Below are 26,693 nucleotides of genomic sequence, written 5' to 3' on the forward strand. Positions count from 1 at the left end.
CTGAAGAGAGAGGGATATGGAGGCTGCCATGGGATCGGCGACAGAGGAGGCAGGGGAGTGGCGAGACTGACAGTACAGACCAAAAAGCCGGCTATCGACAAGCTGTGTGTCGCTTAGCCCGGCGTATGATTTATGGGTGCAAGCAGAGCGCAGGGGGGCCTGTGGGGTGAACTGTATAGCAACAGAGGCTAGACATTATATGCAGACCCAGCCTCTTTGTGCAATTAGGATTCTTAGAACCCATCTCTGGTTCTCTTTAAAGAGGAACTGTAACGCCAAAACGGCCCCTGGGGGGTACTCACCTCGGGTGGGGGAAGCCTCAGGATCCTAATGAGGCTTCCCACGCCGTCCTGCGTCCCTCGGGGGTCTCGCTGTAGCCCTCCGTGCAGTCCGGGCAGCGGTGACGTCATTATTTACCTTCCTGGCTCCTGCGCAGGCGCTCTGATGCCTCTCTGCGCCGAAGTAGGCGGAAATACCCGATCGCCGTCGGGTCTGCTCTACTGCGCAGGCGCAAGTTTCCGGCCCCTGCGCAGTAGAGCGGACCCGACGGAGATCGGGTATTTCCGTGCCGAAAGTCGCCACAGCGCCCCCGCTGGAGCCAGCAAAGGTAAATATTGAACTGACAGTCGGCACAGTCGCCGGCTGTTCGGAGGGCTGCGGCGAGACCCCCGTGGGACAGAGGACGGCGTGGGAAGCCTCATTAGGATCCGGAGGCTTCCCCCACCCGAGGTGAGTACCCCCCAGGGGAGGTTTTTGTTGTTACAGAGTCTCTTTAAGGTGCCCATTAACTGTATCTTTCGACACAATTTGAACGATCGTAACTAATCGGAAGGCAATTATTGATTGATAGCATTAACAGAATGATTTAAGAAGGTTTTACATTTAGAATTGATCATAAAATCAAATTTTCGGATCGATCATTTTTCCTTTTCCGATTGACCAAAGAATCATATCACATCGATTTGCACCACAAACGGCAAAGATTTTACTAAAAAATGTGATCATAAAAGTGTTTCAAAACATTGAAAAAGGAAAAATTGTACCGTCAAAGGGCACCTTTATAAGTACGAGTACACATGCATTTTGAAGGTTACAATTTTTTTTTTGCAATTGTGGTTCTAATTAGTATCCTCAAAACTCTGGGGCCCCAGGGATTAACATCTGAACAATATAATTACAGTATATACTCGCATATAACGTGACCCGCGTATAAGCCAAGGTGCCCACTTTTCGCTCAGAAACCAGGAAAAAGTGATTGACTTGCATATAAGCCCCCTCTCCCCAGTTGCCCTATCTGCCCCCAGTCCTCCTCCCCATAGCCAGATGTGTCCCAAGGATGATACAGCTGTGTCTCAAGATGCCACTAGATCAGGGGTCTCAAACTCAATTTACCTGGGGGCCGCAGGAGGCAAAGTCAGGATGAGGCTGGGCCGCATAAAGGATTTCACAAAATACCGCCCAAACCCAAACCTCCCCCCACCCCCACCGTCCCTTTCATTGATTTTTATTTCAAAATCAAATTCACACTGAAACGAACTATTTTGCCTATTTTACCTTATAGTTCGCTTCAGTGCTCCCATTACAAGTAATCCGCCGTGTCCCCGCCGCAAAACGAGGGCTGCAGAGCCCCCAAATCGCCGGGGGGCAATCCGCCGGCATTTCCTGGAAGGGGCAGAGCTTTCAGCTTCAGCTCTGCCCCTCCTGACGTCAATCGCGGTGCATCGCCGCCTCTCCTCGCCCCGCTCTGTGAAGGAAGCGTGAGAGGGGCGGGCAGAGGCCGCGATGCGCCGCGATTGACGTCAGGAGGGGCAGAGCTGAAGTTGAAAGCTCTGCCCCTTCCAGGAAATGCCGGCGGCCCCCCGGGCGATTTGAGGGCTCTGCAGCCCTCGTTTAGCGGCGGATTACTTGGGAGCACTGAAGCGAACTATAAGGAAGCTTTTGCCGGCGAGGGCCACAAAATATTGTATCGAGGGCCGTAAATGGCCGGCGGGCCGCGAGTTTAAGACCCCTGCACTAGATGGTGTCATAGATATGAGACACAGCAATTGCCACACAGGAAGAATCCCTGATCATCGCACCGCTGACACGCTGCTTGCCCGCTCCGCTCGCCAGGGGACACAGGTAGTTATGAGCAGCACACTCTGCACACCATCTTGCAAGGGATGGGGAGCACGGACACAGCAGGGAGCCAGCTGGCAAAAGCAGGAAAAGTGCACAATCCGTAAAATTGAACCAGAGACTAAGTACCCTCATGTATTTTACCATATATATCAGTGGGAACACTAGAGAAAACACTTACCCTGGTCTGGGTTTTATCCATCACTGCTCAACCTGCTTGTTATCAGCCCTGATAAAAACCCTGACTGAGCATTCAATCTGGCTTTGCTCAGGAATTATTATAGCTGAGTCATTATAGCAGAGCTATAAGGGGGCAGGCTTGGGTTGAAAAAACATCAGAGAAGACAGACTCAACTATAATAATTCCTAAGCAAAGCCAGACTAAAAGCTCAGTCGGGGATTTAATCAGGGCTGATAACAAGCAGTGAAGGATGAAACAGAGAGCAGGGTAGGCGTTTTCTCTAGTGTTCCCAATGATATAAATCGTAAAATACATGAGGGTGCTTCGTCTCTGGTTCACTTTAAGTTACTCTGCCAGTAACAAAACCTGCTCTCCCACCCATTCTGCTCTACTGACACGCATATAAGTCAAGGGGGTAACTTTTCAGCACATTTTTTTAGCTGAAAAATTAGGCTTATACGAGAGTATATAAGGTATTCAATATGTGAAAAGTTGTTACACTCCAAAACCCCTGGCTATGATGACTGGTCTGTCTAAACATGGAAGCTTGATCAAGAGGATCTCTCAGGCAAGATATCCTCACATTTATAAAGGCATCTCCCTCGATATCCTCATTCAAATACACTTTTAATCAGGTATAGCAGGGGTGCCCACACTTTTCCGGCTTGCGAGCTACTTTCAAATCTGCCAAGTCCAGGAGATCTACCAACATTCCCTCCCCCCCCCCCCCCCCCCGTCATGAACAGCCCCCAGGTACAAGTGCCTCCAGTATAGGCAGTTGTGTATTGGACCCTTTAGCATAGGTAGCTGGGTACAGGTCCCTTTAGCATAGGTAGCTGGGTACAGGTCCCTTTAGCATAGGTAGCTGGGTACAGGTCCCTTTAGCATAGGTAGCTGGGTACAGGTCCCTTTAGCATAGGTAGCTGGGTACAGGTCCCTTTAGCATAGGTAGCTGGGTACAGGTCCCTTTAGCATAGGTAGCTGGGTACAGGTCCCTTTAGCATAGGTAGCTGGGTACAGGTCCCTTTAGCATAGGTAGCTGGGTACAGGTCCCTTTAGCATAGGTAGCTGGGTACAGGTCCCTTTTAGCATAGGTAGCTGGGTACAGGTCCCTTTAGCATAGGTAGCTGGGTACAGGTCCCTTTAGCATAGGTAGCTGGGTACAGGTCCCTTTAGCATAGGTAGCTGGGTACAGGTCCCTTTAGCATAGGTAGCTGGGTACAGGTCCCTTTAGCATAGGTAGCTGGGTACAGGTCCCTTTAGCATAGGTAGCTGGGTACAGGTCCCTTTAGCATAGGTAGCTGGGTACAGGTCCCTTTAACATAGGTAGCTGGGTACAGGTCCCTTTAGCATAGGTAGCTGGGTACAGGTCCCTTTAGCATAGGTAGGTAAGGATGGGTGCTTAATCACTAAGCTCCCTCCAGCTCCAGCGGCGGTGTCTGGTCTCCCCTCTTTCACCTGCAGGGCATCGCATGTCGGCGGCTGAAGGAGCGCTCCAGCGGGCAGCGTGATTGAGTGAGTCATGCGTGCGTGCGTTGTGCCTGGCGCCGCACCCAGCCATGACGTCGCGGCATGGCAGGACCGCCCCTGGCCTCTTCAGCCACGCCTCCCCTCTCCTCCCCTGCTTCCTATTGGCCAGCGGCCGGCAGCAGAATTTGATGGGACAGCTGCCAGCCGCAAAATGTAATGGGACGCGGCGAAGCGCCGCGATCTACCAAATAGGCGGTCACGATCTACCGGTAGATCACGATTGACCTATTGGACACTCCTGAGGTATAGCTTTGTATGAAAGGATTGCCTAAACCCCACGTTTCTCACCTGGGAGAAAGTCCGCAATGGCTGATACAAGACGCCGACCTGTGGCAAATTTCCCGAGTGCCCCACCATTGTACAATTACAGACGGACATCCCCAGGCTGCCTCTGATAGGCTCTCCGAAATTCTAGCTTTTCCATCATTCCTTTTTCTATGCTTTCCACAGCTATTTTTCCTCAAAATGTTTGGGCCGTAGGGTCAATGTTTTCTAAATGAGAAAGACACTCTGATCTCCTGGAATGTTGCACATTAAAGGAGTTGTCAGGCAAATTTTAATAAAATAAACGCTACGTGCCGGGGGCTTCCTCCAGCCCCAAGCTCCCAGGAACTCCCTCGCCGCAGCTCTGCCCGCAGCAGTTTGCTGGAGCTCCGACCCGGTCCCCGGCGATGACATCAGAGCGACCTGGAGGTCGCTCTGTACTGCGCCTGCGCGATCGGCGCTGTCAATCACCGCCACGTGGGCCAGAGTGGTTATATTGTTTTATTTAATAAGGGCGCTTCAAAAATGACTGTATATACTCGAGTATAAGCAGAGTTTTTGTGATAAAAAAAAAAAATTGGCCTATAAGTGGGGGCCTCGGCTAATACTCAAGTAATTGGGTGTGCTGACTCGTCCCATTCCCCGGCATGTAATCCCACCTCGCCGAAGCAGTATTTGCAGTACACATAGGTCCTGTCTTATCCCCCGGCATGTTCCCAAGTCCCAATCAGAGCAAGTGCCCCTTACCATAAATGTTGCTGCATTTCCTATCCTCGGCTTATACTCGTGTAAATCATGTTTTCCAATTTTTCTTTTATCCTCCTTGGCGGTTATCATGAGTCAGGCTCTGGGTGGAAAAAACAAGCCAGGAGCGGTAACCCTGAGCGTGACTCATGGTAACCGATGGAAGTCTTGTGCAGAGCTTAGCGCGCTGCGGGTGTCTCCACTCACCTCCCCAGAGATCTAGATGCCAGCAACCATTCTCCTTCCTGTCCTCGGAGTCTCTGAAACCCTCGGGTAAGATCGCCATTTGTAGTCATGACGATGGACGGCAATTTCACTACAGGGTTACAGCGCCACCCGGAGGACTGAGGGAGAATTGAAGCGCTGGATTCCAGGGAGGTGAGTATGTGCTGGGCTGCTGCAGGCTCTCTAGCAGCATGATTTTTTTTCCCAGTTTTAGGGTCTAAAAGCATGCAAAAAATTGCACCACTTTTAGACCCTAAAATCTAGAAAGATTCATACTGCCAGGGGGTTATGGAAAAAGTTGGGGGTGGGTTTATATTCACGTATCTAGTTTTACTGAGGTCTTGACAGGCTCCCCAGCGATATATACAGTCTACACTGTAATATGTACAATGTGAAACTTCAAACATTTTGAAAGAGAAATATCCATGAAAGTTAGTGACTGACTCTCTCTGTTCAGTAGTTGCAGTCACCAGAACCCTGCAACAAGCATGGAATTAATGTGTGTGAAGTCTAAACACCTGATCTGTGTAATCTGGCTTAATGACTAAGGCCAGGTTCACACTGCAAGAGAGCCGCGCCGGCGTCACACCACTAGAGACCCAGATGGGTGGGCTGGATGGGCAGAGATGTTCCAACAGCAAAACATCTGGAGATAGCCATTCCCTTCTAGGGCTGGTTAACACTGCAAGAGCTTTTTAAGCGCTGGTGATTTGAAAAGCTCTTGCTAAGGCAATGCTATGGGGGATTTTTATAAAATAACATTCTCAAGTGAGAACAAACTCATAGCATTACATTTGCATGAGCTTTTAAAATCACAAGCGCTTAAAGAGGAACTTCAGCCTAAACAAACATACTGTCATTAAGTTACATTAGTTATGTTAATTAAAATAGATAGGTAATATAATCTCTTACCCATCCTGTTTTAAAAGAACAGGCAAATGTTTGATTTCATGATGGCAGCCATCTTTTTCGTTGAAAGGAGGTGACAGGGAGCATGAGACACAGTTCCAACTGTCCTGATCACCCCTCCCAGTTGCTAGGCAACGTGAGCAACAACATAGGAAATTCCATCATGCTTTGCATAGCATCAGGGAAAAACCGCCCGACCATTTTCTTTGATGGGTGGAGCTTAGCTCAAAATGCAGCTAAAAATTATGCTTTGGTAAGAAAAACAAAGTTCTGATGCTGTGAAACTGATAAAGAGACACCAAGCCTTTTCAGTGCTGCTGAGTAGATTTTTAGTCCGGAGGTTCACTTTAAAGGAATACGATCGATTCACATATTTTTTTCAATTGACACAGGAATTGTTTGGGAAGTGCTGCTAAGTACTGGTGTATACATTTTAGTAGCAACCTCTTTGTTTACTGTTATCAAAATACTTTCAAACTTTACTGATGCCAAAACTGAGGGCAGACTGAGCCATGAGGAGAGGGGAAATTCCCCTCACACTTGATCAGTTAACTCTATGTGTAACTCTGTGTGTGACAGAGAGAAAGCTCCCAACAGCTGCAGCTCCTGTGTCCTGTGTTTTTGACTGAAGTGTCTGAAGAGAGCAGAAGAAATGTAACTAATTGTCACAGCTTTTCATACTGTTTTTGCTTTCAGAGTTTGATATGTTTGATATTTGCTTTCTGTAGTCTGATATGCAACTCTGGCTGTGCATTGAAGCAGACACCCCTTCTGCAATTGATTTGTCCCAATAGAGCTAAATCCTACCCTCAATAAATTACAGCTTTTGCCTATGATATTTAACATGAAAAGTAGGAAAATGTTTATACAGCTACTTAGACATTATTTGTACATTGTCATTTTAGAACACTTGGGCATTGATCGTATTCCTTTAAAGGGGAACTGAAGAGAGAGGTATATGGAGGCTGTCATGTTTATTTCCTTTTAATCAATACCAGTTGCCTGGCAGCCCTGCTGGTCTATTTCTCTGCAGTAGTATCTGATTAAAACCAGAAACAAGCATGCAGCTAGTCTTGTCAGATCAGACTTATAAGTCTGAACCACTGAAACACCTGATCTGCTGCATGCTTGTTCAGGGGCTATGGCTAATAGTATTAGAGGCAGAGGATCAGCAGGGCTGCCAGGCAACCGGTATTGTCTAAAAGGAAATAAACATGACAGCCTCCATATACCTCTCTCTTCAGTTCCCCTTTAAGAAAAAGCTATTGCAGTATGAACCAGCCCTTAGAAAGCATTCAAGGCAGAGAATAGGCATGCAGCCAGGGAAGCAGCATTGTTTAGATCAAGTTCAGCTATGACTTATACGGCCTCCTGGTATAGGTCCACCTGCCGCTCAATTCTACTACTCCTGATCCCACAATAAGCGGAAAACAGAAACTCACCGTGACCTCACACCAAAATGTCCCGAAGGTGGAGATGGGTTCATCTGGAATCTTTAGAGCTTCAACAGGAACCATCAAATCGAGCTGGAGAAACAAGGGAGACGTCTGTACAGTCACCAAAAACAGCGTCCACTGAATAGAATGACTAGCAAACTACGTGCCTGATTCACAAAGCTTTTCTGTTAAAATTATCTCACCATATTTATTAACTCACAATTTATCTCTCCTTAAAGGGAACCAGAGATGAACGATCTCTAAAAAATGAAAAAAGATGTTATACATACCTTTGGCTTCCTCCAGCCCCATAAGCCTGGATCGCTCCCACACCGCTGTCCTCCGCTGCCTCTATCGCCGGTACCGGGTCCCGTCACTTCCGCCGGACGCGACCAGTCTTCCGCATGCACAGGGGCTTCCTCCGGCTCTGTACGCATTCGCCTGCGCAGTACGGAGGGAGTGCACTGCGCTTGCGTCGACTGGCCGAAATGACGGGACCCGGTATGGGCGGACAGAGGCAGAGGAGAAAGGCGGCGTGGGAGCAATCCAGGCTGATGGGGCTGGAGGAAGCCCCAGGTATGTATAACATCTTTTTCTTGTGGTCTCTGGTTCTCTTTAAATGACTTAACCCAGGATTTACCTCTCCTCTAACAAACCATGGTTTAGCTCTCCTTATTTGACATAACTCGTGGTTTAGCTCTCCTTATCTATTTATCTCATGAATTATCTCTCCTTATTTATCTCAAGCATTAGCACTCCTAAAGGTAGCCATACATTTAGCGATTCTGATTCAATCAACAAAGCAATCAACTTTATTGGGGAATCTACGTCAGTATAGTTGATCAAAAGTCGATCGACTAGTGACCCACACGCTACAAGCGATTCCTATGAGATTCACCTTCACTAATCGATCTGACCAATGTAGTGTCTCCATGCTCTGAATGCAAAAATCGATCGAATGATATGTGAACAGTAGCCGATTCCTGTGCGATCGACTGACATCTTGCATCCTGCTCAATTGGCTAAGCTGGTTGATTTAACATGAAACCAGCCAATTTTCATCGATTAGGAATTCTGGAACACACTCGACTCTCTCGATTCCTTCTCGATTCGATAAAATGATCGAATCGAATGGTCGATTGTACTACAAAATCGCTAGATGTATGGGCACCTTTACAGTTAAGGTGAAAAATAAGTAACCTTTGTGAATCAACCCCAATATGTCCACAACTGAGCCTTAATAATTTGAATCTACTGTATGTGAGTAATGAAATGGTTAGTTACACATCAGACGATATGACCAATGTAACACTTAAAGAGGAACTCCAGTGAAAATAATGTAATAAAAAAGTGCTTCATTTTTACAATAATTATGTATAAATGATTTAGTCAGTGTTTGCCCATTGTAAAATCTTTTAAATGCCTGATTTACATTCTGACATTTATCACATGGTCACAAACACTGGTCCACATGACAGCCCAGGGGCCCCAGGTCTCTCTCAATTACTGGGGCCCCCAAACCACCATGCGACACCTAGAGGGAAGTGCGGGCAAGCCCTGGACCTCTCACCTCCAGGGAACTCACCCCACCACCTCTAAACTGAATGCCAACTGCAACAAACACAATTGCTAACTTCCAGTCAGAGCAATATCCTGCCTCTATCTGGCCAGCAGACGCTAGTCAGCCAATCAGGTGCACTGTCATACACCCTTTGCCTGCTGTACCATACCTAGCAGGAATTACATAGATTAGCATTCAGGTGGGAGGCCTCGGTCGGACGCAATCGCGAACTGCGTTGCATCCTAGAAGCTGCAAAAAATAAATTAAATGAATTTATTTTTTGCAGCTTCTAGGATGCGGTTGACAGGTGAGTGGTTGGGGAGGGGACCGTGTGTGGGATGTGCCTGCATGGGGCGTCCCTGTAAACGATGCAGTTCGCGATTGCGTCCGGCCGAGGCCTCCCACCTGAATGCTAATCTATGTAATTCCTGCTAGGTATGGTACAGCAGGCAAAGGGTGTATGACAGTGCACCTGATTGGCTGACTAGCGTCTGCTGGCCAGATAGAGGCAGGATATTGCTCTGACTGGAAGTTAGCAATTGTGTTTGTTGCATTTATCACATGGTGACATTTTTACTGCTGGCAGGTGATGTAGCTGCTGCATTTTTTGGCAGGTGTACACAGCTATTTCCCACAATGCAGCAAGGTTCCCAGACAGGAAACTACCAAGAGTATGTACTCAGAATTTCTTTGTGGGATGGGTTTCACCACAATATCAGCCATACAGCGCCCCGTGATGGTCTGTTTGTGAAAAGGAATAGATTTCTTATGTAAAAGGGAGTATCAGCTACTTATTGGGATAAAGTTCAATTCTTGGTCGGAGTTTCTCTTTAAAGTGTAGATGAGCTAAAGCTCGGGTACAAAATTAGATACTTACCTGAAGAGAGGGAAGCCTCAGGATCCTATTGAGGCTTCCCTCTGTGCTGTGTTGTCCCCCGTCGCTGGGCGTGGCCCCCCAGACAATTAGCAACAATGCCCCCCCCCCCCCCCCCCACTAGTGCTCTAAACCTGCAGCTGAACTTTGGTCCCCTACCCTTTGTGTCCCTACCTCTCCCTCTAGATTGTAAGCCTTCGGGCAGGGTCCTCCTCCTTGTGTCTCCTACCTGATCACGCACCTCCACCTCCAGTTTGTCTGCTTTGCTTCAATAAAAGCAGGAAGTAGACATAGGGTTAACATCCTTTGTTAATCGAGGCAGCCAGCTGACAGGTCAAATTACACTTGGATTTAGTCACAGATGAGGGCGAATTAGACTAAACTCTATATACAGGGTGCATTTCTGCATGTTTTCATTCTGTTCTGTGCAAGTCCACTTTAAACTACCAAAACAGATAGGGAGAGCAGGGCATTGCTAAGCATCACAGTAGCACCAAAAATGAACATCACAAATCTAACGCCAAGGAGGTCATCTCTTACGTTTCTTAGTAATTGGCGGCAGACAATTTCTTTGGTCAACGTCCAATCGAAGTCTTCTCTCATCCTGATCTCTGCGCGGGTATTCTTCAGGAACTCCACAGTCTGTGGAAGAAGCTGGATGGTCAGATCGGGCACAGCAGCAGCATCGCCGGAGAATCAGTGTCAAAAGTCTAAAGGCTGCCTGTGCTGATACCAACTTCAATATGGCTGCAGACAGGATAGACCAAGGGCCTGTTTCCACTACAGGCGATGCAGCTACATAGCCGCATTGCTCGGCAATGGAACAGTTTCCATTGCACGCTGGTTATGCGGAGCGATCCGAGAATCAGCAGCAAGCACGGCCGCATCCGCCTGTATCCAAGTCCCGTCTCCTCCATTCACTTCCACATCGGGAGATGCGATGCGGCGAGGTAGCCGTATTTGCATCACTTCGCAAATGGGAAAAGGGCCCTTAAAGGGAACCTGAGATGAAAAAATATTCATACATATCTGGGGCTTCCTCCAGCCCCCTTAAGCCAGATCGCTCCCCTGCCAATTTCAACCTCCTGGGTCCTTTGTAAGGGCTCCCAGAAACTTTGAGAGCCTGGGCTTACGGCGCATGCATTGCCACGCATGTGTTACAACAGCGTTCTGCACCTGTAGAACTTTCCTGGTCACAGAAGCACGCACAGCCGCACTACGCCTGAGCCGACTTACCCAAGTAACCGTGAGCCCTTATGGTCGGTGCAGGAGGCGGAAGAGGACGGCAGTGGAGCGATCTGGCCCAAAGGGGCTGTGGAGGCCCCAGGTATAGTGGCTGAATAGAGTACTGGTTAAGGGCTCTGCCTTTGACATGAGAGACCAGGGTTCGAATCCTGGCTAGGTCAAGTACCTATTCAGTACGGAGTTCAAGGCAAGACTCCCTAACACTGCAGGGTGGCCTCTTGAGCGCGTCCCAGTCGTTGCAGCTCTTGAGCGCTTTGAGTCCGACAGGAGAAAAGCGCTATATAAAATGTTCAGATTATTATTATTGGTATGTATGAATTTTGTTTGTTTCATCTTAGGTACACTTTAAAGGAGAATTGGCGTGAGAAGAACAAGGGGGCTGCCATATTTATTTCCTTTTAAGCAATAACAGTTTCCCGACAGCCCTGCTGATCTATTTAACTGCAGTAGTGTCTGAAAAACACCAGAAACAAGCATGCAGCTAATCTTGTCAGATCCGACAATAATGTCAGAAACACCTGATCTGCTGCATGCTTATTCCAGGTCTATGGATAAAAGTATTTGGAGGTTCAGCAGGATAGTCAGGCAACTTGCATTGTTCAAAAGAAAATAAATATGGCAGCCTCCATATCCCTCTCACTTCAGTTGTCTTTTAAAGGGAAGTTTAAAGAGAAGAAGTACTTCTTACCTGGAGCTTCCATCAGCCCCTGGCAGCTGACATGTACCTCGCCGCAGCTCCGCCCACACCTGGTGGCCCGGGTTGATATTTGCATTTCCAAATGCAGTAATGCATTGTGAATTGAGGCCACTGAAGCAAGATAAAGGCACATTTATAGACAGGGTGGGGCTAGAAAGCACCCCCCTAAAGTAAATGCCCCCTGCGCCCAAAAACCACACCACCTAGGAAACATCGTTTGATTATTTATTTTAGCCTAGGAGAACCTGGGTTCTACAGTAAGTTGGCACCTGACTTCAGAACCGGACGTGTGCAGAAAGTAAAAAAAAGAAAAAGAGGGACACACGTACGCTTACCCATGACTATCCTATGACTGCTCGTTCTCTGGAGTCCCTCCTGTTCCAAGGCACCTACCCTCCTCCCCAGGTGTTCACCCATGCAGAGAACCAGCAATTCAGAAATGCGCATGTGCAAGAAAGCGCTCAAACATTTTTTTTTCTTTCTTCTGTGCACTAGTGCTTCCTTTTACTAGGCATATGCGGTTCTCAACTCACACATGCATGTCATGAGCACTTCCTCCGGATTCATCCACTAAGGGTGTTACTCAACTATTAACCTTTTAGCAGCCAAATAAAGTAAAACTTTATATGGCTGCAGGGCCATATTTTTCTTCCGCTGGGGAAGAGTGCAGAGGACAGGCAGGATTTGCAGAGCGGGCGGCAGGGAGCTTTTACAGGTACCTATCCGGACGGCTGGATCGGCTTCTTCTCTCCTCCTACGCGGCGGCAATGTTATCCTGACATGTCTTCTGGGTTCTAACCACATAATGTTGGTGTCAGCGTTACAGCGCCACTCAGTGGTGGAAGAGGGAGGGGTTCACCACCTGACACCAACCCCTGCATCCCATCACGTCATAGCATGTGATCGGGACCCAAAAGACACGTTGGAAACTCAGAGCCGCTGGTGGAGGAAGCGAAGATCTTGATCCAGCCGCCCAGAAGAGGCAACTATAACCGTTCCCTGCCACCCGCCCTGCATGGCAGCATTAGGCAGCCAAACAAGATTAGCCGGCAGAGGTAAAAATGCAAAGCGGTTATCAAACGAATTAAGTTTTTTGAAACTGCTAAAATGGATGGCAAATGGGGGGGGGGGGGGGGGAGGATCTGGAAGACACTGTGGGCTTAATTCACATTGTCCACTTCAGGAGTACTTTAAATGACAATAGTAGTGAACAGAATATGGAGGCTGCCATATTTATTTTCTTTTAAACAATACCAGTTCCCTGGCACTCCTGCTGTTCTATTTGGCAGCAGTTGGGTTTGAATCACACCAGAAACAAGCATGCAGCTAATCTTGTCAGCTCTGACAATAATATATGTCAGATCAATAATATATGACAATAATGTCAGAAACAACTGATCTGCCGCATGCTTGTTCATTGTGTATGGCTAAAAGTATAAGAGGCAGAGGATTAGCAGGACAGCCAGGCAACTGGTATTGTTTAAAAGGAAATAAATATGGCAGCCTCCATATCCCTCTCGTTGCAGTTGTCCTTTTAAAAAAATATGAAAATACTGTGAACAATAAATGTTGCATAAACAGGAAGACATTTCCTCCTGGTGACAGAGCACCCATTAGTAAGTGTATAAATAGAATTACCATTTCCCCGGTCCAGGTCTGCTGGCGTTCCCCTGGTGATGTTTGTAGCCTCTGGTGGAAGTAATAAAAGGCAGAGTGAGTGAGATAGAATGGTACACACAGATCCACGCTGCCTCCCAACTCCTCCATCATACTCACCTTCCTCTCCTCTTCAAACATCAGCTTGTTCTCTGGAGAGGGGTACACTGCCAATCCTTGTGGGAGGAGCTTATTCCGGCCCATTGCTTTCTCCACCTGTACCAGGTCACCACGGCTGCCCAGCTCTGGGAAGATTTAGTAGAACATTGCTTAGTCAGCGCTTAGCCATTAAAGAAACCTGAAGGGAGAGTGATATGGAGACTGCCATATACATTTCCTTTTAAAGGAAAGGTCCAAGCACACTAAAAATAAAAAATCCACTTACCTCAGCCCCTGGTAGCCATCCTGTCCCCTAACTGCAGCTCCCGATCCCCTCTGGTGCAGATGCTGACCTCAGCAAGTCAGCATCTTACTGCATTCCAGTGTGCGGCTCATTGAGACAAGCTGACGTCATCTGGGCTGTACTACACAGACGCAAAACTACTGCGCCTGCGCAGTGCAGTCCGGATGACGTCAGCGCAACTCTGAGAGCCGCAGGCACAGTGGGCATCTCGTGCCGGAGGGAACCCCGGGCCACCAGCAGGTAGTGGAGCTGCGTCAAGGGCCCAGGATGGCTGGCAGGGGCTGTAGGAAACTCCAGGTAAGAGGATTTTTTTATTTTTAGTCTTCTCGGATTTGTCATTTAAACAATAGCAGTTCCCTGGCGTCCTGCTGATCTTTACAGCTAGCTGCAAAATTGAATGAATGACATACTGTAAACAAGCATGGAGCTAATCCATTCAGAGCACTTGATGTGCATGCTAGTTCAGGGTCTATGGCTAAATATATTAGGAGGCAGAGAGGCAGCAGGACTGCCAGGCAACTGGCATTGGTTAAAAGGCAAATAAACAGGTCAGCCTACATATTCATCTTGCTTCAAGTGGGCTTTAAAGAGAACCCAAGGCAGATGCTAACAACAACAAAAAAAAGAGATACTTCCTTACAAAGAGGGAACTCTCCGGATCTCTTAGAAGCTTCCTGTGTCCTAGAGATCACTGCCGCTGCCCGGAAGAGACCACCGCCCAGAAGAGACCACCGCCACTGCCTGGAAGAGACCGCTGCCCGGAAGAGAACACCGCCGCCGCCCGGAAGAAAACACCGCCGCCGCCTGGAAGAGAACACCGCCCGGAAGAGACCACCGCCACTGCCTGGAAGAGACCGCAGCCTGGAAGAGAACACCGCCGCCGCCCGGAAGAGAACACCGCCGCCGCCCGGAAGAGAACACCGCCGCCGCCCGGAAGAGAACACCGCCGCCGCCCGGAAGAGAACACCGCCGCCGCCCGGAAGAGAACACCGCCGCCGCCCGGAAGAGAACACCGCCGCCGCCCGGAAGAGAACACCGCCGCCGCCCGGAAGAGAACACCGCCGCCGCCCGGAAGAGAACACCGCCGCCGCCCGGAAGAGAACACCGCCTCCGCCCGGAAGAGAACACCGCCGCCGCCCGGAAGAGAACACCGCCGCCGCCCGGAAGAGAACACCGCCGCCGCCCGGAAGAGAACACCGCCGCCGCCCGGAAGAGAACACCGCCGCCGCCCGGAAGTTTGTGACCACGGCTCCTCTTTTTACATGAGCGTGGCGGTGCTGTACCCATGCGAGTATAGCTAAGCCTGCACTGTAGCACTGAGTTGCTCATGGAAGAGAGGCACCGGATTATTGCGCAGGCGCAGTGCAGCCGCACTCGTACACAGCAGGGAGCGCGGCCACGAGAACATATTTGACAAGCTCTAGTCAGATATACTCCCGGGTCCACATGCAGTAACAGTTGGGGCAATAAGAACACTGGAGACCTCTGGAGAATCCAGAACCTTCCATCTTCATAGTATATATTTTTGTTAGCATCTACCGCAGATACACTTTAAAGGACAACTTTTGTAAAAAAAATTATAACATTAAAAATACATGAAAATACATAAATGTACTACCAGAGTAAATTTGCTACAAATTACTTTTCTTCTATGTTGCTGTCACTTACAGTAGGTAGTAGAAATCTGTCCAGATTTGGACTAAGCACATCTCTTCATGGGGAATTCTCAGGGTTTTCTTTATTTTCAAAAGCACTTAGTGAATGGCAGTTGCTCAGTCCAAATGACAGAATATTGAGCAGACAGGTAGGGGGAGTGGCCTGCATCTTTGCATAGATCCTTTCCAGGGAGTGCTTTTGTAAAGAATAAATGAAATACTGAGAATCCCCCATGAAAAGATTGACTAGTCAAAAACCTGCCAGTTCTGCCAGAATTCTACCAACTACTGTAAGTGACAACATTAGAGGAAAGTAATTTATAGTTAATTTTACTCTGAAAGAATCGTACTTCTTATCTAGATTTGTTGACATGTATTTTAAAGGATACACGAAGTGACATGCGACATGATGAGATAGTCAAGTGTATGTACAGTGCCTAGCACACAGATAACTATGCCATGTTCCTTTTTTTTTTTTTTTTCTCTGTCTGAAAGAGTTAAATATCAGGTATGTAAGTGGCTGACTCAGTCCTCACTGATAAGAAATTCCCCCTTTTATGTCTTTTTTGCTCTCAGAAGTCATTTTCTGCTAGGAAAGTGTTTTATAGTTGGAATTTCTTATCAGAGAGGGTCACACTGTAGTCACTTCCTGTCTGAGTCAGGACTGAGTCAGCCACTTACATACCTGATATTTAACTCTTTCAGACAGAGAAAGAAAAAAAAAAGGAACACAGCATAGTTATTTGTGTGCTAAGCACTGTACATACACATGTCTATCTCATCATGTCACTTCGGGTATCCTTTAAATGTTACAATGTTTCAGGATAGTGGACCTTTACAGTGTACCAGAGCTGAAAAATTAAAAAGATTTTATACATACCTGGGGCTTCCTCCAGCCCCATCCGCTCCGATCACTCCCACGCCGCCGTCCTCCGCTGCCCGCAGCTTCAGGAACCGGGTCCCGCCACTTCAGTCAGTCGAGCCAGTCTAACAGTGCGCTGTTTGCGCATCTCTCCAGCAGACGCTTGTGAGATACGTAGAGGGCGCACTTCTCCTGCGTAGCTGGCCGCGAGTGATGTAAGGGGCGGGACCGGGTTCCTGAAGCTGCGGGCAGCTGAGGACGGCGGCGTGAGAGCGACCGGAGCGGATGGGGCTGGAGGAAGCCCCAGGTATGTATAAAATTTTGATTTTTCAGCTCCGAGTCCCTTAAAGCCCACCACTGCTCTATAGACACTTACGTCTTATTGACTGAGTGAGGATTAGCTCCATCTTGTCCTTCTTGCCATGCTTGGTGTCCTCCACCACACGGTAAATGCTGTGACGCCGGGGGTTTAAGTATGGCTCTTTCCCCTCCTTTGGCAGTGGGACATTGTACCAGCGCTCTACAATCACAGTGCCCTGCAAGACAAGAAAGGGGAACAGTACACCAACATTAACCCAGGCCAAACAGCTACATGAAGAAAACAGATGGTCAATCAGATGCAAAGAATGCTGATTTGCACGCTGTACACAGCTTGGCATTCAGCCAAAACGATCAAGACGTTCAGTCACTAAGCCCAGATCTAAGCGTTCATACACTCAATTAAATTTGCATGCAAGTCAGAATCATTTGCATCTCAGTGTTTATCTCTACAGGAAAGGTCATTACACAGGCTTTTAATTCAACTTTCCCATAAGATTTTGATCTAAAGGAATCAGAATTAGAGGAGGTTGAGTTAGAAAAGTGATGGCTAACCTTGGCACTCCAGCTGTGACAAAACTACAAATTCCACCATGCCTCTGCCTCCCTGAGTTTTGCTTAGAGCTGTCAGAGTATTGCAATGCCTCATGGGACTTGTAGTTCCACCACAGCTGGAGTGCCAAGGTTAACCATCACTGAACTAGAACTTTGCATAGGATGGATCAGCTTCATTAGGCCTCTTTTCCATGGACAGTTGATAGGCAGTGAAATGCCTCTCAAACACTCACAACTGCTCACTGCTGCCTAGTATCTGCTCACTACTGCCTGGTAACTGCTTGCTGAGCACACAGCTCAACAGTTCGTGGAAAGAGTTTCCACGGACTGTTGAACAGTATGCTCAGCAAGCAGTTATACCAGGCAGCAGTGAGCAGATACCAGGCAGCAGTGAGCAGATACCAGGCAGCAGTGAGCAGATACCAGGCAGCAGTGAGCAGTTACCAGGCAGCAGTGAGCAGTTGTGAGTGTTTGAGAGGCATTTCACTGCCTATCAACAGTCCGTGGAAAAAGGCCTGAGGCCTCCTTTCCACGGACTGTTGAGCTGTGTGCTCAGCAAGCATGTACCAGGCAGCAGTAAGCAGTTATCATGCAGCAACTAGCAGTTACCAGGCAGCATTGAGCAGTTGAGAGAGTTTTAGAGGCATTTCACTGCCTATCAACAGTCCGTGGAAAGGAGGCCTAAGTGAGTGAATAATGAATGAAGTTCTGAGTGAAACATTAGCTTCTGAATCCATTTAGCCCAATGCAAAGTTCCAGTTTTGCACACACCAATTCCTGTCAGGGCCAGCGTTTCCACAGGGGCAACTGGGCAAAGCCTGTCACTGGGGAATACAGCAAGCAAGCAAGCAAGCAAAGGACAGAAAGTGAAGGGGCAGGTGGGAGGGAGTAGCTGTAAGGCCTCCTTTCCACAAACTGTTGATAGGCAGTGAAATGCCTCTCAAACTCTCTCAACTGCTCACTGCTGCCTTATAACGGCTTGTTGCTGCATGATAACTGCTTACTTCTGCCTGGTAACTGCTTGCTGAGCACACAGCTCAACAGTGTGTGGAAAGAAGAGACACTCAGGAAATGGGATTCAGCAGTGGGAGGGTAGTCATTGGGGGCACAGCCAGGAAGAAGTCAGTGGAACAAGGATGGGTGGTGGGGAGGTAGTCAGTAGCAGTACAGCTAGAGAGGGCAATCAGTGGGGCAACAATGGGTGTTGGGAAGGCAGGCAGTGGGGGTACATCTGGGGGGAGGCAGGCAGTGAGACAAGGATAGGTGGTTGCTTGGCAGTCAGTGGCAATACAGCTGGAGGTAATCAGTGGGGGCACAGCTGGGGGCAGAAGCAGTCAGTGGGAGAAGGATGGGTAGTTGGGAGGCAGTCAGTGGCACAGTAGTCAGTGGCAGTACAGCTAGAGGTAATCAGTGGGGGGTAATGCTGCCGATGGGTATTATGGAGTTAATTTAAGACCTGCATGACTTTGCACATGCTCAGTAGTAATTGTATGCTATGTTGTCGGGTATGCTGAAATGTTGGAACAGGGGCACAGCTGGGTGAGGCAGTCAGTGGGTCAAGGATGGGTGGTAGGGAGGGAGTCAGTGGCAGTACAGCTGGGGGGAGGCAGCCAGTGGCAGTACAGCTGGGGGGAGGCAGCCAGTGGCAGTACAGCTGGGGGGAGGCAGCCAGTGGCAGTACAGCTGGGGGGAGGCAGCCAGTGGCAGTACAGCTGGGGGGGAGGCAGCCAGTGGGCGGCAGTACAGCTGGGGGGGAGGCAGTCAGTGGCAGTACAGCTGGGGGGAGGCTGTCAGTGGCAGTACAGCTGGGGGGAGGGCAGGCAGGCAGTGGCAGTACGGCTGGGGGGGAGGAGTCCGTGACAGTATAGCTAGGGGGGGAAGTAGTTAGTTGCAGTACAGCTGGGGGCAGAACAGCGCAGTCAGAGGATGGCACATAGGGAGGGGGGGAGGCAGTTTCTCCCTCACACGGCAGGGGGTGACCCGAATCCCAGTCAGGCTCAGTAGCTGACGGGCGACATTCTGCAGCATCTTCGTTCTTTCCGCTGAAGGACACAGCGTGCTCCTCTCCACCGCTCCGCCCTCCTGTCACGTGATTAGTTACAGCACAAGCTTCTCAGGAGCTGTCACTAGAGCACAAGCTGTCATCACACCGGAAGTGTCTGAAGCGCAGGGCCCTGGCAGCCATCATAGCGGAGCCTAACACAACGAAATCTAGATCTCCTCCCCTATTCCGTTTTCTGCAACCGAGTTGTACCCGGTGTAGATAAATTCCACTAGCAAACGACACTAATGCTAGGTACACACCATTCATATCCCAGCAGATCAATGGGGCGGAACAATTATTTCTGACATATCCGATCAGCTCTCAATTGATAATATGATCGATTTTGTGCAGTAGTGATCGGGAAATAAACCCACTTATCAATTAGGAGCTGACTGGACATGGCGGAAATAATTGTTTCGACCTGTCGATCTGCCGGAAATTGAATGGTGCGTACCTAGCATTAGGGTGGTGGCCCATACATTACTTGATCTTTGGCTTCGACATCCTGCCATTTCAATAATAATGATCAAATCCGGCAGGCGGGCGCATCCGGCAGGTGGCGCTAATTACTATTCCCCCTCCAGGCCGACATGGATAGTAGGGAAAGATGTAACTCTGGTGGAGTTTTGTCGCCACCTGCCGGATGCGCCCGGCTAACGGATAAGTACCTCCGGGGGGCAGATATTGATGGCGTAATGCTGGGTACACACGATGAGATTTCCCGTTCGATTCCCGGATCGATTCGATTAAATCAAACATGTTCGATTGGATTTCGATCGATTTTTTCATGATAGGTATGCAAAATCGACAGAAAAAACGATCGAAATCCAATCGAACATGTTTGATTTAATCGAATCGATCCGGGAATCGAACGGGAAATCTCATCGTGTGTACCCAGCATAACATGGCAACCCAATCGATCATTTTGATAACAGCGTTTTATTTCCCGAGAACCAATGCATACCTCCCAACTTTTTGAGATGAGAAAGAGGGACACTTAAGCCACACCCCTGCCACACCCCTGATCACGCCACCATCACACCCCTAGCCATGCATTCGATAAAGATTTAATAAGAAAAATATTATATTTTATAATTCACACCACTCACGTCCTTTATATCCTGGTTTATTTTCCTTCACATTAATATTTGAAAATAAGAAATATATCAATTTAAAGGATGAGAATAAAGTTTAGAGTCAACTAAACACATTTTACGGTAGAAAAATACATATATTTACATAGATCTGTACATACTGAAAGAGGGACAAATGAGGAGGAAAGAGGGACCTAGAGACGGGGTTCCGAAAGAGGGACTGTCCCTCCAAAAAAGGGACAGTTGGGAGCTATGCCAATGGTTCCCTGGCCGGCGCAAATACTCGCCTTCTCCGTTAACCGGCGTCTTTTCCAATTCTCACCACGAGAGCCTGTACCACGTGGCACCAGTGCATGTAGTGATATTAGTACGTGCACAGGTCGCATACCTCCCAACTTTTTGAGATGAGAAAGAGGGACACTTAAGCCATGCCCCTGCTATACCCCTAGTCCCGCATACGAAAAAGGGCCGCACGATGGCGTAGTGGTTAGCGCTTTCGACTTGCATCGCTGGGTCCCCGGTACAAATCCCAGCCAGGTCAACATCTGCAAGGAGTTTGTATGTTCTCCCTGTGTCTGTGCGGGTTTCCTCCGGGCACTCCGGTTACCTCCCACATCCCAAGAACATACAGATAAGTTAATTGGCTCCCCCCCCCCCCCCCCCCAAATTGGCCCTAGACTACAATATAAACATATGACTATGGTAGGGACTAGATTATGAGCTCCTTTGAGGGACAGTTAGTGACAAGACTATGGCTATCATTCATAAAGCATTTCCGCATGCGGAAATGCTTAAAACAGCTGACTTTACCGAACACTTAGCAAGTTCGGCATTCATAAAGCCTCTTTCCGCATGAAAAGCTGACACTACCGAGCAGAGTGATAAATCACCGCCTTGTGCAGGGATTTTCGTTAAAAATGTAATAAAATGGTAATTCATAAAGATTACCGCAAGCGGTATGAGGACGGGAAATACCGCCCCCTCTGATGTGGCGATAACAATGTAAAGTTAATGGAGACACACAGACCTCCCAGGCAGCTGCAGTCATGCGGAACACGGAGAAATGTATCAACTCGGCAGCTTCCTGTGTCTCCGCAAGCCTAGTTCGGGGAATCTCCACAGTGCTATCGCACCTGAACACTTTTTTATGAATGTCCACCCAGAACTCTAAAATACCAGCAGCGGTGTTTTCCCGCATTGATTCTCCTTACCGACAGCTCTTTTATGAATCATACCCTATATATACTCTGTACAGCGATGCGTAAGATGTTGGCGCTATATAAATACTAAATAATAATAATAAAGATTTCATGAGAAAAATATGTTTTATAATTCAAACCACACTGGTCCTTTCTATCCTGGTTCATTTTCTTTCACTTTAACCCTTTAAAATTAGTAATATATCAATTAAAGGATGGGAATAAAGTTTAGAGTCAAGCAAACACATTTTCCTTATGCCTCCATGGCAGCACATTGGGTAGTGGCCCCGCCCCCACAACCCCATTGGACGAATGATTATTTAAGTAGCTTTTGCCTGCAGAGAACCCTGCTTTTTTCTCTGGTCCTCACCTCATGGACGTGCGGGCAGTTTTCTGCCTAGATTTTTTCTTTTTTCCCCTTGCCTGCCCCATCATGTGGCATCCACACAGTTTCCCTCCCCCTGTGTGAAGGTCTCCTGTGCGCCTTGTAAATCTGGGCAATGGAGACACCCCCCGTTCTGCTGGTCTTGGGGGGGTGAGCGGTTCATGGCTGCGTTGTGACTATGGGGGATTCAGGTGGCTAAATGCTGCTGTGCCCATACTCACGCACATGACTTCAATGAAGTCTCCTGGCCGGTGTCCACTTCCTTCTCTTCCTTCGCGGCGTCTTCCGCTCTGTGTGTTCCACCGTCTGGGGGCGGGGTTAGCTGGAGCCTCTGGTCGGGGCGTTCTCTGTGCGCCTCTCTTCCCTTCTGGCTCATGCGTTCCGGGACCCGGATGGGCAGTTCCGTGGACCAATCGGCTGGAGGGGGCGTGCCGGAAGCAGAGGGAGCGCACGGGGCGCTCTATTTACGTCGCATAGGCGTCCTGCGTGGGCTGCGGATTAAGGTCCCAGGCAGCCTGCGTTCCGGACGGTAGTGTGGCTGACTGCTTCCTAACCCTTCCTAGGACTGTACTGCGTGAACTGGTAGGTGGAAATCACGTTTCTTCTCTCTGCAGCAGGTAGCATCTGTGTGCAGTATGGATACTGCTGCGCTTTAGTTTCTGATCTTTTCTGTCCTTTACAGCGGAGCTTTCTGCTGGCGAGTATGGACACCCGTGCGCCCAGAACAGACCAGCGACACATTGATAGGTAAGGGGGTTCAGGTAAGTGTGGGTCTGTCAATGGGAGTTTTTAAATGACTAATAGTCATAAATTGACTATCTTTTCAGCCCCAGAAGATCTCGACATAAGAAGTCGAAGAAAAGATCGTCTAAAAGAAGATCAAGGTCACGGGAAAGATCACGCTCTCCAAGAAGGCGTTCCTCTGATCGCAGAAGAAACGATACTTCATCACAAGGCCACTCCTCCTCGATGCCTTCTCAACCAAGTTCAGGATGTTGGGCATGCGGAGACGCAGTAATGCCGGGCAAGAGAGTATGCTCGTCTTGTTTCGATGAGATGGCCGGGGGATCCAGACAAGCGTCAGTGGATGTGTCAGCCATGATAAAGAGAGCGGTTCAGGAGTCAATGGACTCGTATGTGGCGAATCTCACTTCGGCTCCAGCACAATCCTCAGAGGCAACACCTTCTACCTCGGCAGCGGCCGGGCAGGAGCTGGATAGTATCAGCGTGGGATTCGACTTCTCGTTAGTTCAGCCTTTTGTGAAGGCAGTAAGAGAGGCTATCGATTGGGCTCAGGAGGAGATGGTGGAAGAAACGCCTGAAAAACGCAGATACTATGGTCATCTGGATAAATCGAAGAACACATTCCCTCTCATGGTGGAGGTTGATGAGATCGTGAAGGAAGAGTGGGAAAAACTAGAGAAGAAACCTTCCATAGCGAATCGTTTAATGAAACTATATCCTCTATCGGAGGAGGATGCGAGACCATTTGATAACGCACCAGTCATGGACGCGTCGGTCATCCGCTTGGCGAGACATATGACCCTACTGCTGGAGGACTCTGTTTCCTTCATAGACCCTTTACATAGGAAGGCAGATCTAGATCTTAAGAAGATTTATGTATCCTCGGGGGGTGCATGCAAACCAGCGATAGCCCTCATGGCGGTGGGGAAGGCGATAAGAACATGGGCGGAAAACATGGAGGATGCAGTGAATGCAGACATGGACAAGGAGTCGATCATCGCCGCATTAGAGGACCTGAAGATATCAGGGGACTTTGTGGGCGAAGCAGCCTTTGATGTATTGAGGTGCTCGGCTCGTTCAATGGTCCATTCAGTCACAGCGAAGAGAGCGCTTTGGCTCAGATCATGGTCGGCGGATTCCAACTCCCGACAGCTGTGGTGTAAAATCCCTTACAATGGCAGGGCTGTCTTTGGAGAGAAGATGGATACAGCGATCAGTAGAGTGACTGGGGGAAAATCGGGGTTGTTGCCCCAGGAACGACGAGTTAAAAAGCCTAATACGGCCCAGAACCCTCAACAGAGTAGATTCAAGAATGCCAAATCATATCGGCCGGGAAAATCGTTTCGCAAGAACTGGCAGAGTTCTCAGTCCGCTTTGCATAAGGTCACAAAACAGAAGACGGCGACAGGTACCCAGCAGAAGCCTTTTTGACGGTGCGCCAGTCCAGGAAGTCCCGGTGGGAGCGAGACTGTCAACATTTTCAGAAGTTTGGCGGAAGAACATTCCATCTCCCTGGGTGAACAGAACAATATCGACGGGACATTTCTGGACTTTCAAGACAAGACCAAGGGACAACTTTACTCCCACGAGAATTCCTCAGTGTCCCATGAAGCAGGACATCTTACATTCTTATTTGAAGGAATTGATCCAGAAACAGGCCATCTTACAGGTTCCTTTACGAGAAAGAGGAAAGGGGTTTTATTCCCCGCTCTTCTTCGTACAGAAGAAGTCGGGAAAGTGGCGTCCGGTACTCGACTTGAGAAGACTAAACAAGCATATCGACCTCAAGAGTTTCAGGGTGGAGTCGCTGCAGTCCATCATGCAAGCAGTGATCACGGACGACTGGATGTTATCGGTCGATCTCGAGGACGCGTATTTCCACATCCCCATACAGCAGAACCTACAAAAGTATCTGAGGTTTGCAGTGGCAGAACAACACTATCAGTTTGTATATCTCCCGTTCGGGATCTCAACGACTCCGAGGACATTCTCGAAGATCTTAGTGTCATTAGTGGCGATGCTACATCTCCAGGGCCTTCGCCTTCATCATTATCTCGACGACATACTACTCCTATCTGGCAACAGGAACACTATTCTGTCCCACAGAGCCCTTTTACTGCAAACTCTGGAACACTTTGGATGGATAGTCAACGTGGACAAGAGCCAGTTGGAACCAGTCCAAGATCTGATTTTTATGGGGGCACGGTTTCGGACAGACCGCAATTCGGTTTCTCTTCCAGAGGAGAAGATTCCGATAATTCGCCAGAGAGTTCTCGACGTGGCAGTTTCTTCAAGAGCAACAGCAAGACAATGCCTCAGGCTGCTGGGAACGCTCTCCTCCACCATACCTATGCTGCCGTGGGCACACTGGCACATCAGAGGGTTTCAGTATGGGTTCCTGAACCAGTGGAACAGGTGGAGGTTAGATCAACCAATTACTATATTCTCTCGGATGAGGAAGAGCCTAGCCTGGTGGTTAGAAGGCGACAACATCAGAGCACATGTTCCTCTCCGGGGGCAGACGCCAGTGACGATAACGACCGATGCGAGTCTAAGAGGTTGGGGAGCCTTGTGTGGCGATCAAACGGCTCAAGGGAGCTGGGATTCCACAACTACTGTAAGACATGCAAACTTTCTAGAACTTTCAGAAGTGCTGCATGCCCTACACACCTTTCTTCCCCAGATCAAGGACAAGAATGTATTACTGAGGATAGACAACAAGACGGCTGTCTCCTATATACAGAGGCAGGGGGGCACCCGCAGTCTTCCTCTCTTGACTGTGACCAGCCACATTTTCCAATTTGCGGAGAAGCACCTGAAATCGCTGAGAGCGATATATATTCCAGGAGCCCAGAATACAGAAGCGGACTTCCTCAGTTGTACGAGCCTAAGCAACGACGAATGGTCACTGAACCATGAGGTGTTCGAGACTATGGCCTCGATTCATAAAGCATTCCCGCATGCGGGAATGCTGAAAACGGCACACTTTACCGACCACACAGCAGAATCTTTATTCATAAAGGCTTTTTCCGCATGAAAAGCCGACTTTCGCGAGCAGAGTGATAAATCACCGCCTTGCGCGGTGATTATCATAGCAAAAGTAACAAGTAGTCAATTCATAAAGATTAGAGGTAGCGGTATGCGGACGGGTATTACCGCTACCTCTGATGTGGCGAGAAGCGTGCGGAATACAGTGCAGTGAATGGGACAGACCTCCGAAGCAGCTGCAGAGAGAACACCGCACGGAGGGATTCCGCCTGCTTCACCTGTTTCCGCATGTCTCCCGACAGCCTAACGCCTGCCTACAGCGGAATATCTCCGCACGCCTGTCACATCTAGCTACATTTTTATGAATTACCACCCTGAAGGCGGAAATACCGACAGCGGTGTTTCCCCGCTCGACAGCACTTTTATGAATCGAGGCCTATATGTCATCTATGGGGGTTTCCGGAGTTGGACTTGATGGCATCCAACAAGAACAACAAGTGCAGGAGATTCCTTGCCAGAGTTCCGTGCTATCAGGCAGAGGCGGTGGATGCTTTGTCGGCTCCATGGGAATTTATGACGGCGTACGTCTTTCCGCCGTTCCCAATCATTCAAAAGCTACTAGTACGATTGACCTCGGAATCAGTCATGCTGCTAGCGGTCATACCCAACTGGCCAAGACGCCCATGGTACCCTCTACTCTTGAGGATGTCAGTAGCAGAACCGTTTCCACTTCCATGCAGGAGGGATATAATATCGCAGGGACCCATCTTACATCCCAACCCGAGTCGACTAAACTTGACGGCGTGGAAGTTGAGAGGGGGAAGCTTAAGAGATTAGGATGCTCGGATGGAGTTATAAACACTTTGCTTCAGTCAAGAAAGAGAACGACCAACTCAACTTACCACAGAGTTTGGGACAAATTTACAGAGTTTGCAGCCAGCAAGTCAGTCGACCCGCTGAGACCTGAAACTCAGCACGTACTAGACTTTCTCCAGACCGGGTTGGA

The 26,693-nt window shown here is 48.7% G+C and overlaps 2 protein-coding genes across 3 annotated transcripts in view; one reads left to right on the forward strand and one right to left on the reverse strand.

The window, feature by feature from the left end:
• MRPL9 (mitochondrial ribosomal protein L9) overlaps positions 1-19,346 on the reverse strand; it is a 24,332-nt gene extending 4,986 nt beyond the window's left edge. Inside the window, exons 1-6 of the mRNA XM_068252471.1 lie at positions 19,199-19,346; positions 16,737-16,896; positions 13,561-13,685; positions 13,423-13,473; positions 10,383-10,484; positions 7,414-7,497 (exon numbers count right to left, since the gene is read on the reverse strand). Of these exons, the coding sequence (XP_068108572.1) occupies positions 7,414-7,497; positions 10,383-10,484; positions 13,423-13,473; positions 13,561-13,685; positions 16,737-16,896; positions 19,199-19,261 (585 nt within the window). The 5' untranslated portion in view covers positions 19,262-19,346. The remainder of the gene's footprint in view (positions 1-7,413; positions 7,498-10,382; positions 10,485-13,422; positions 13,474-13,560; positions 13,686-16,736; positions 16,897-19,198) is intronic.
• The window catches only part of LOC137532218 (zona pellucida sperm-binding protein 3-like), a 60,241-nt gene that overhangs the window by 11,276 nt on the left and 22,272 nt on the right, over positions 1-26,693 (forward strand). The window contains exon 1 of one of the 2 annotated variants that reach the window (XM_068252469.1): positions 19,368-19,529. The exons of the other annotated variant lie outside the window; for it this stretch is intronic. The gene's annotated coding sequence lies outside the window, so the exon portion shown is untranslated. Of the gene's footprint in view, positions 1-19,367; positions 19,530-26,693 lie in introns of those variants that run through there. 2 annotated transcript variants of the gene reach the window in all.

This window comes from Hyperolius riggenbachi, chromosome 9 (assembly GCF_040937935.1).
Source record: "Hyperolius riggenbachi isolate aHypRig1 chromosome 9, aHypRig1.pri, whole genome shotgun sequence".
Classification (NCBI taxonomy): Eukaryota; Metazoa; Chordata; class Amphibia; order Anura; family Hyperoliidae; genus Hyperolius; species Hyperolius riggenbachi.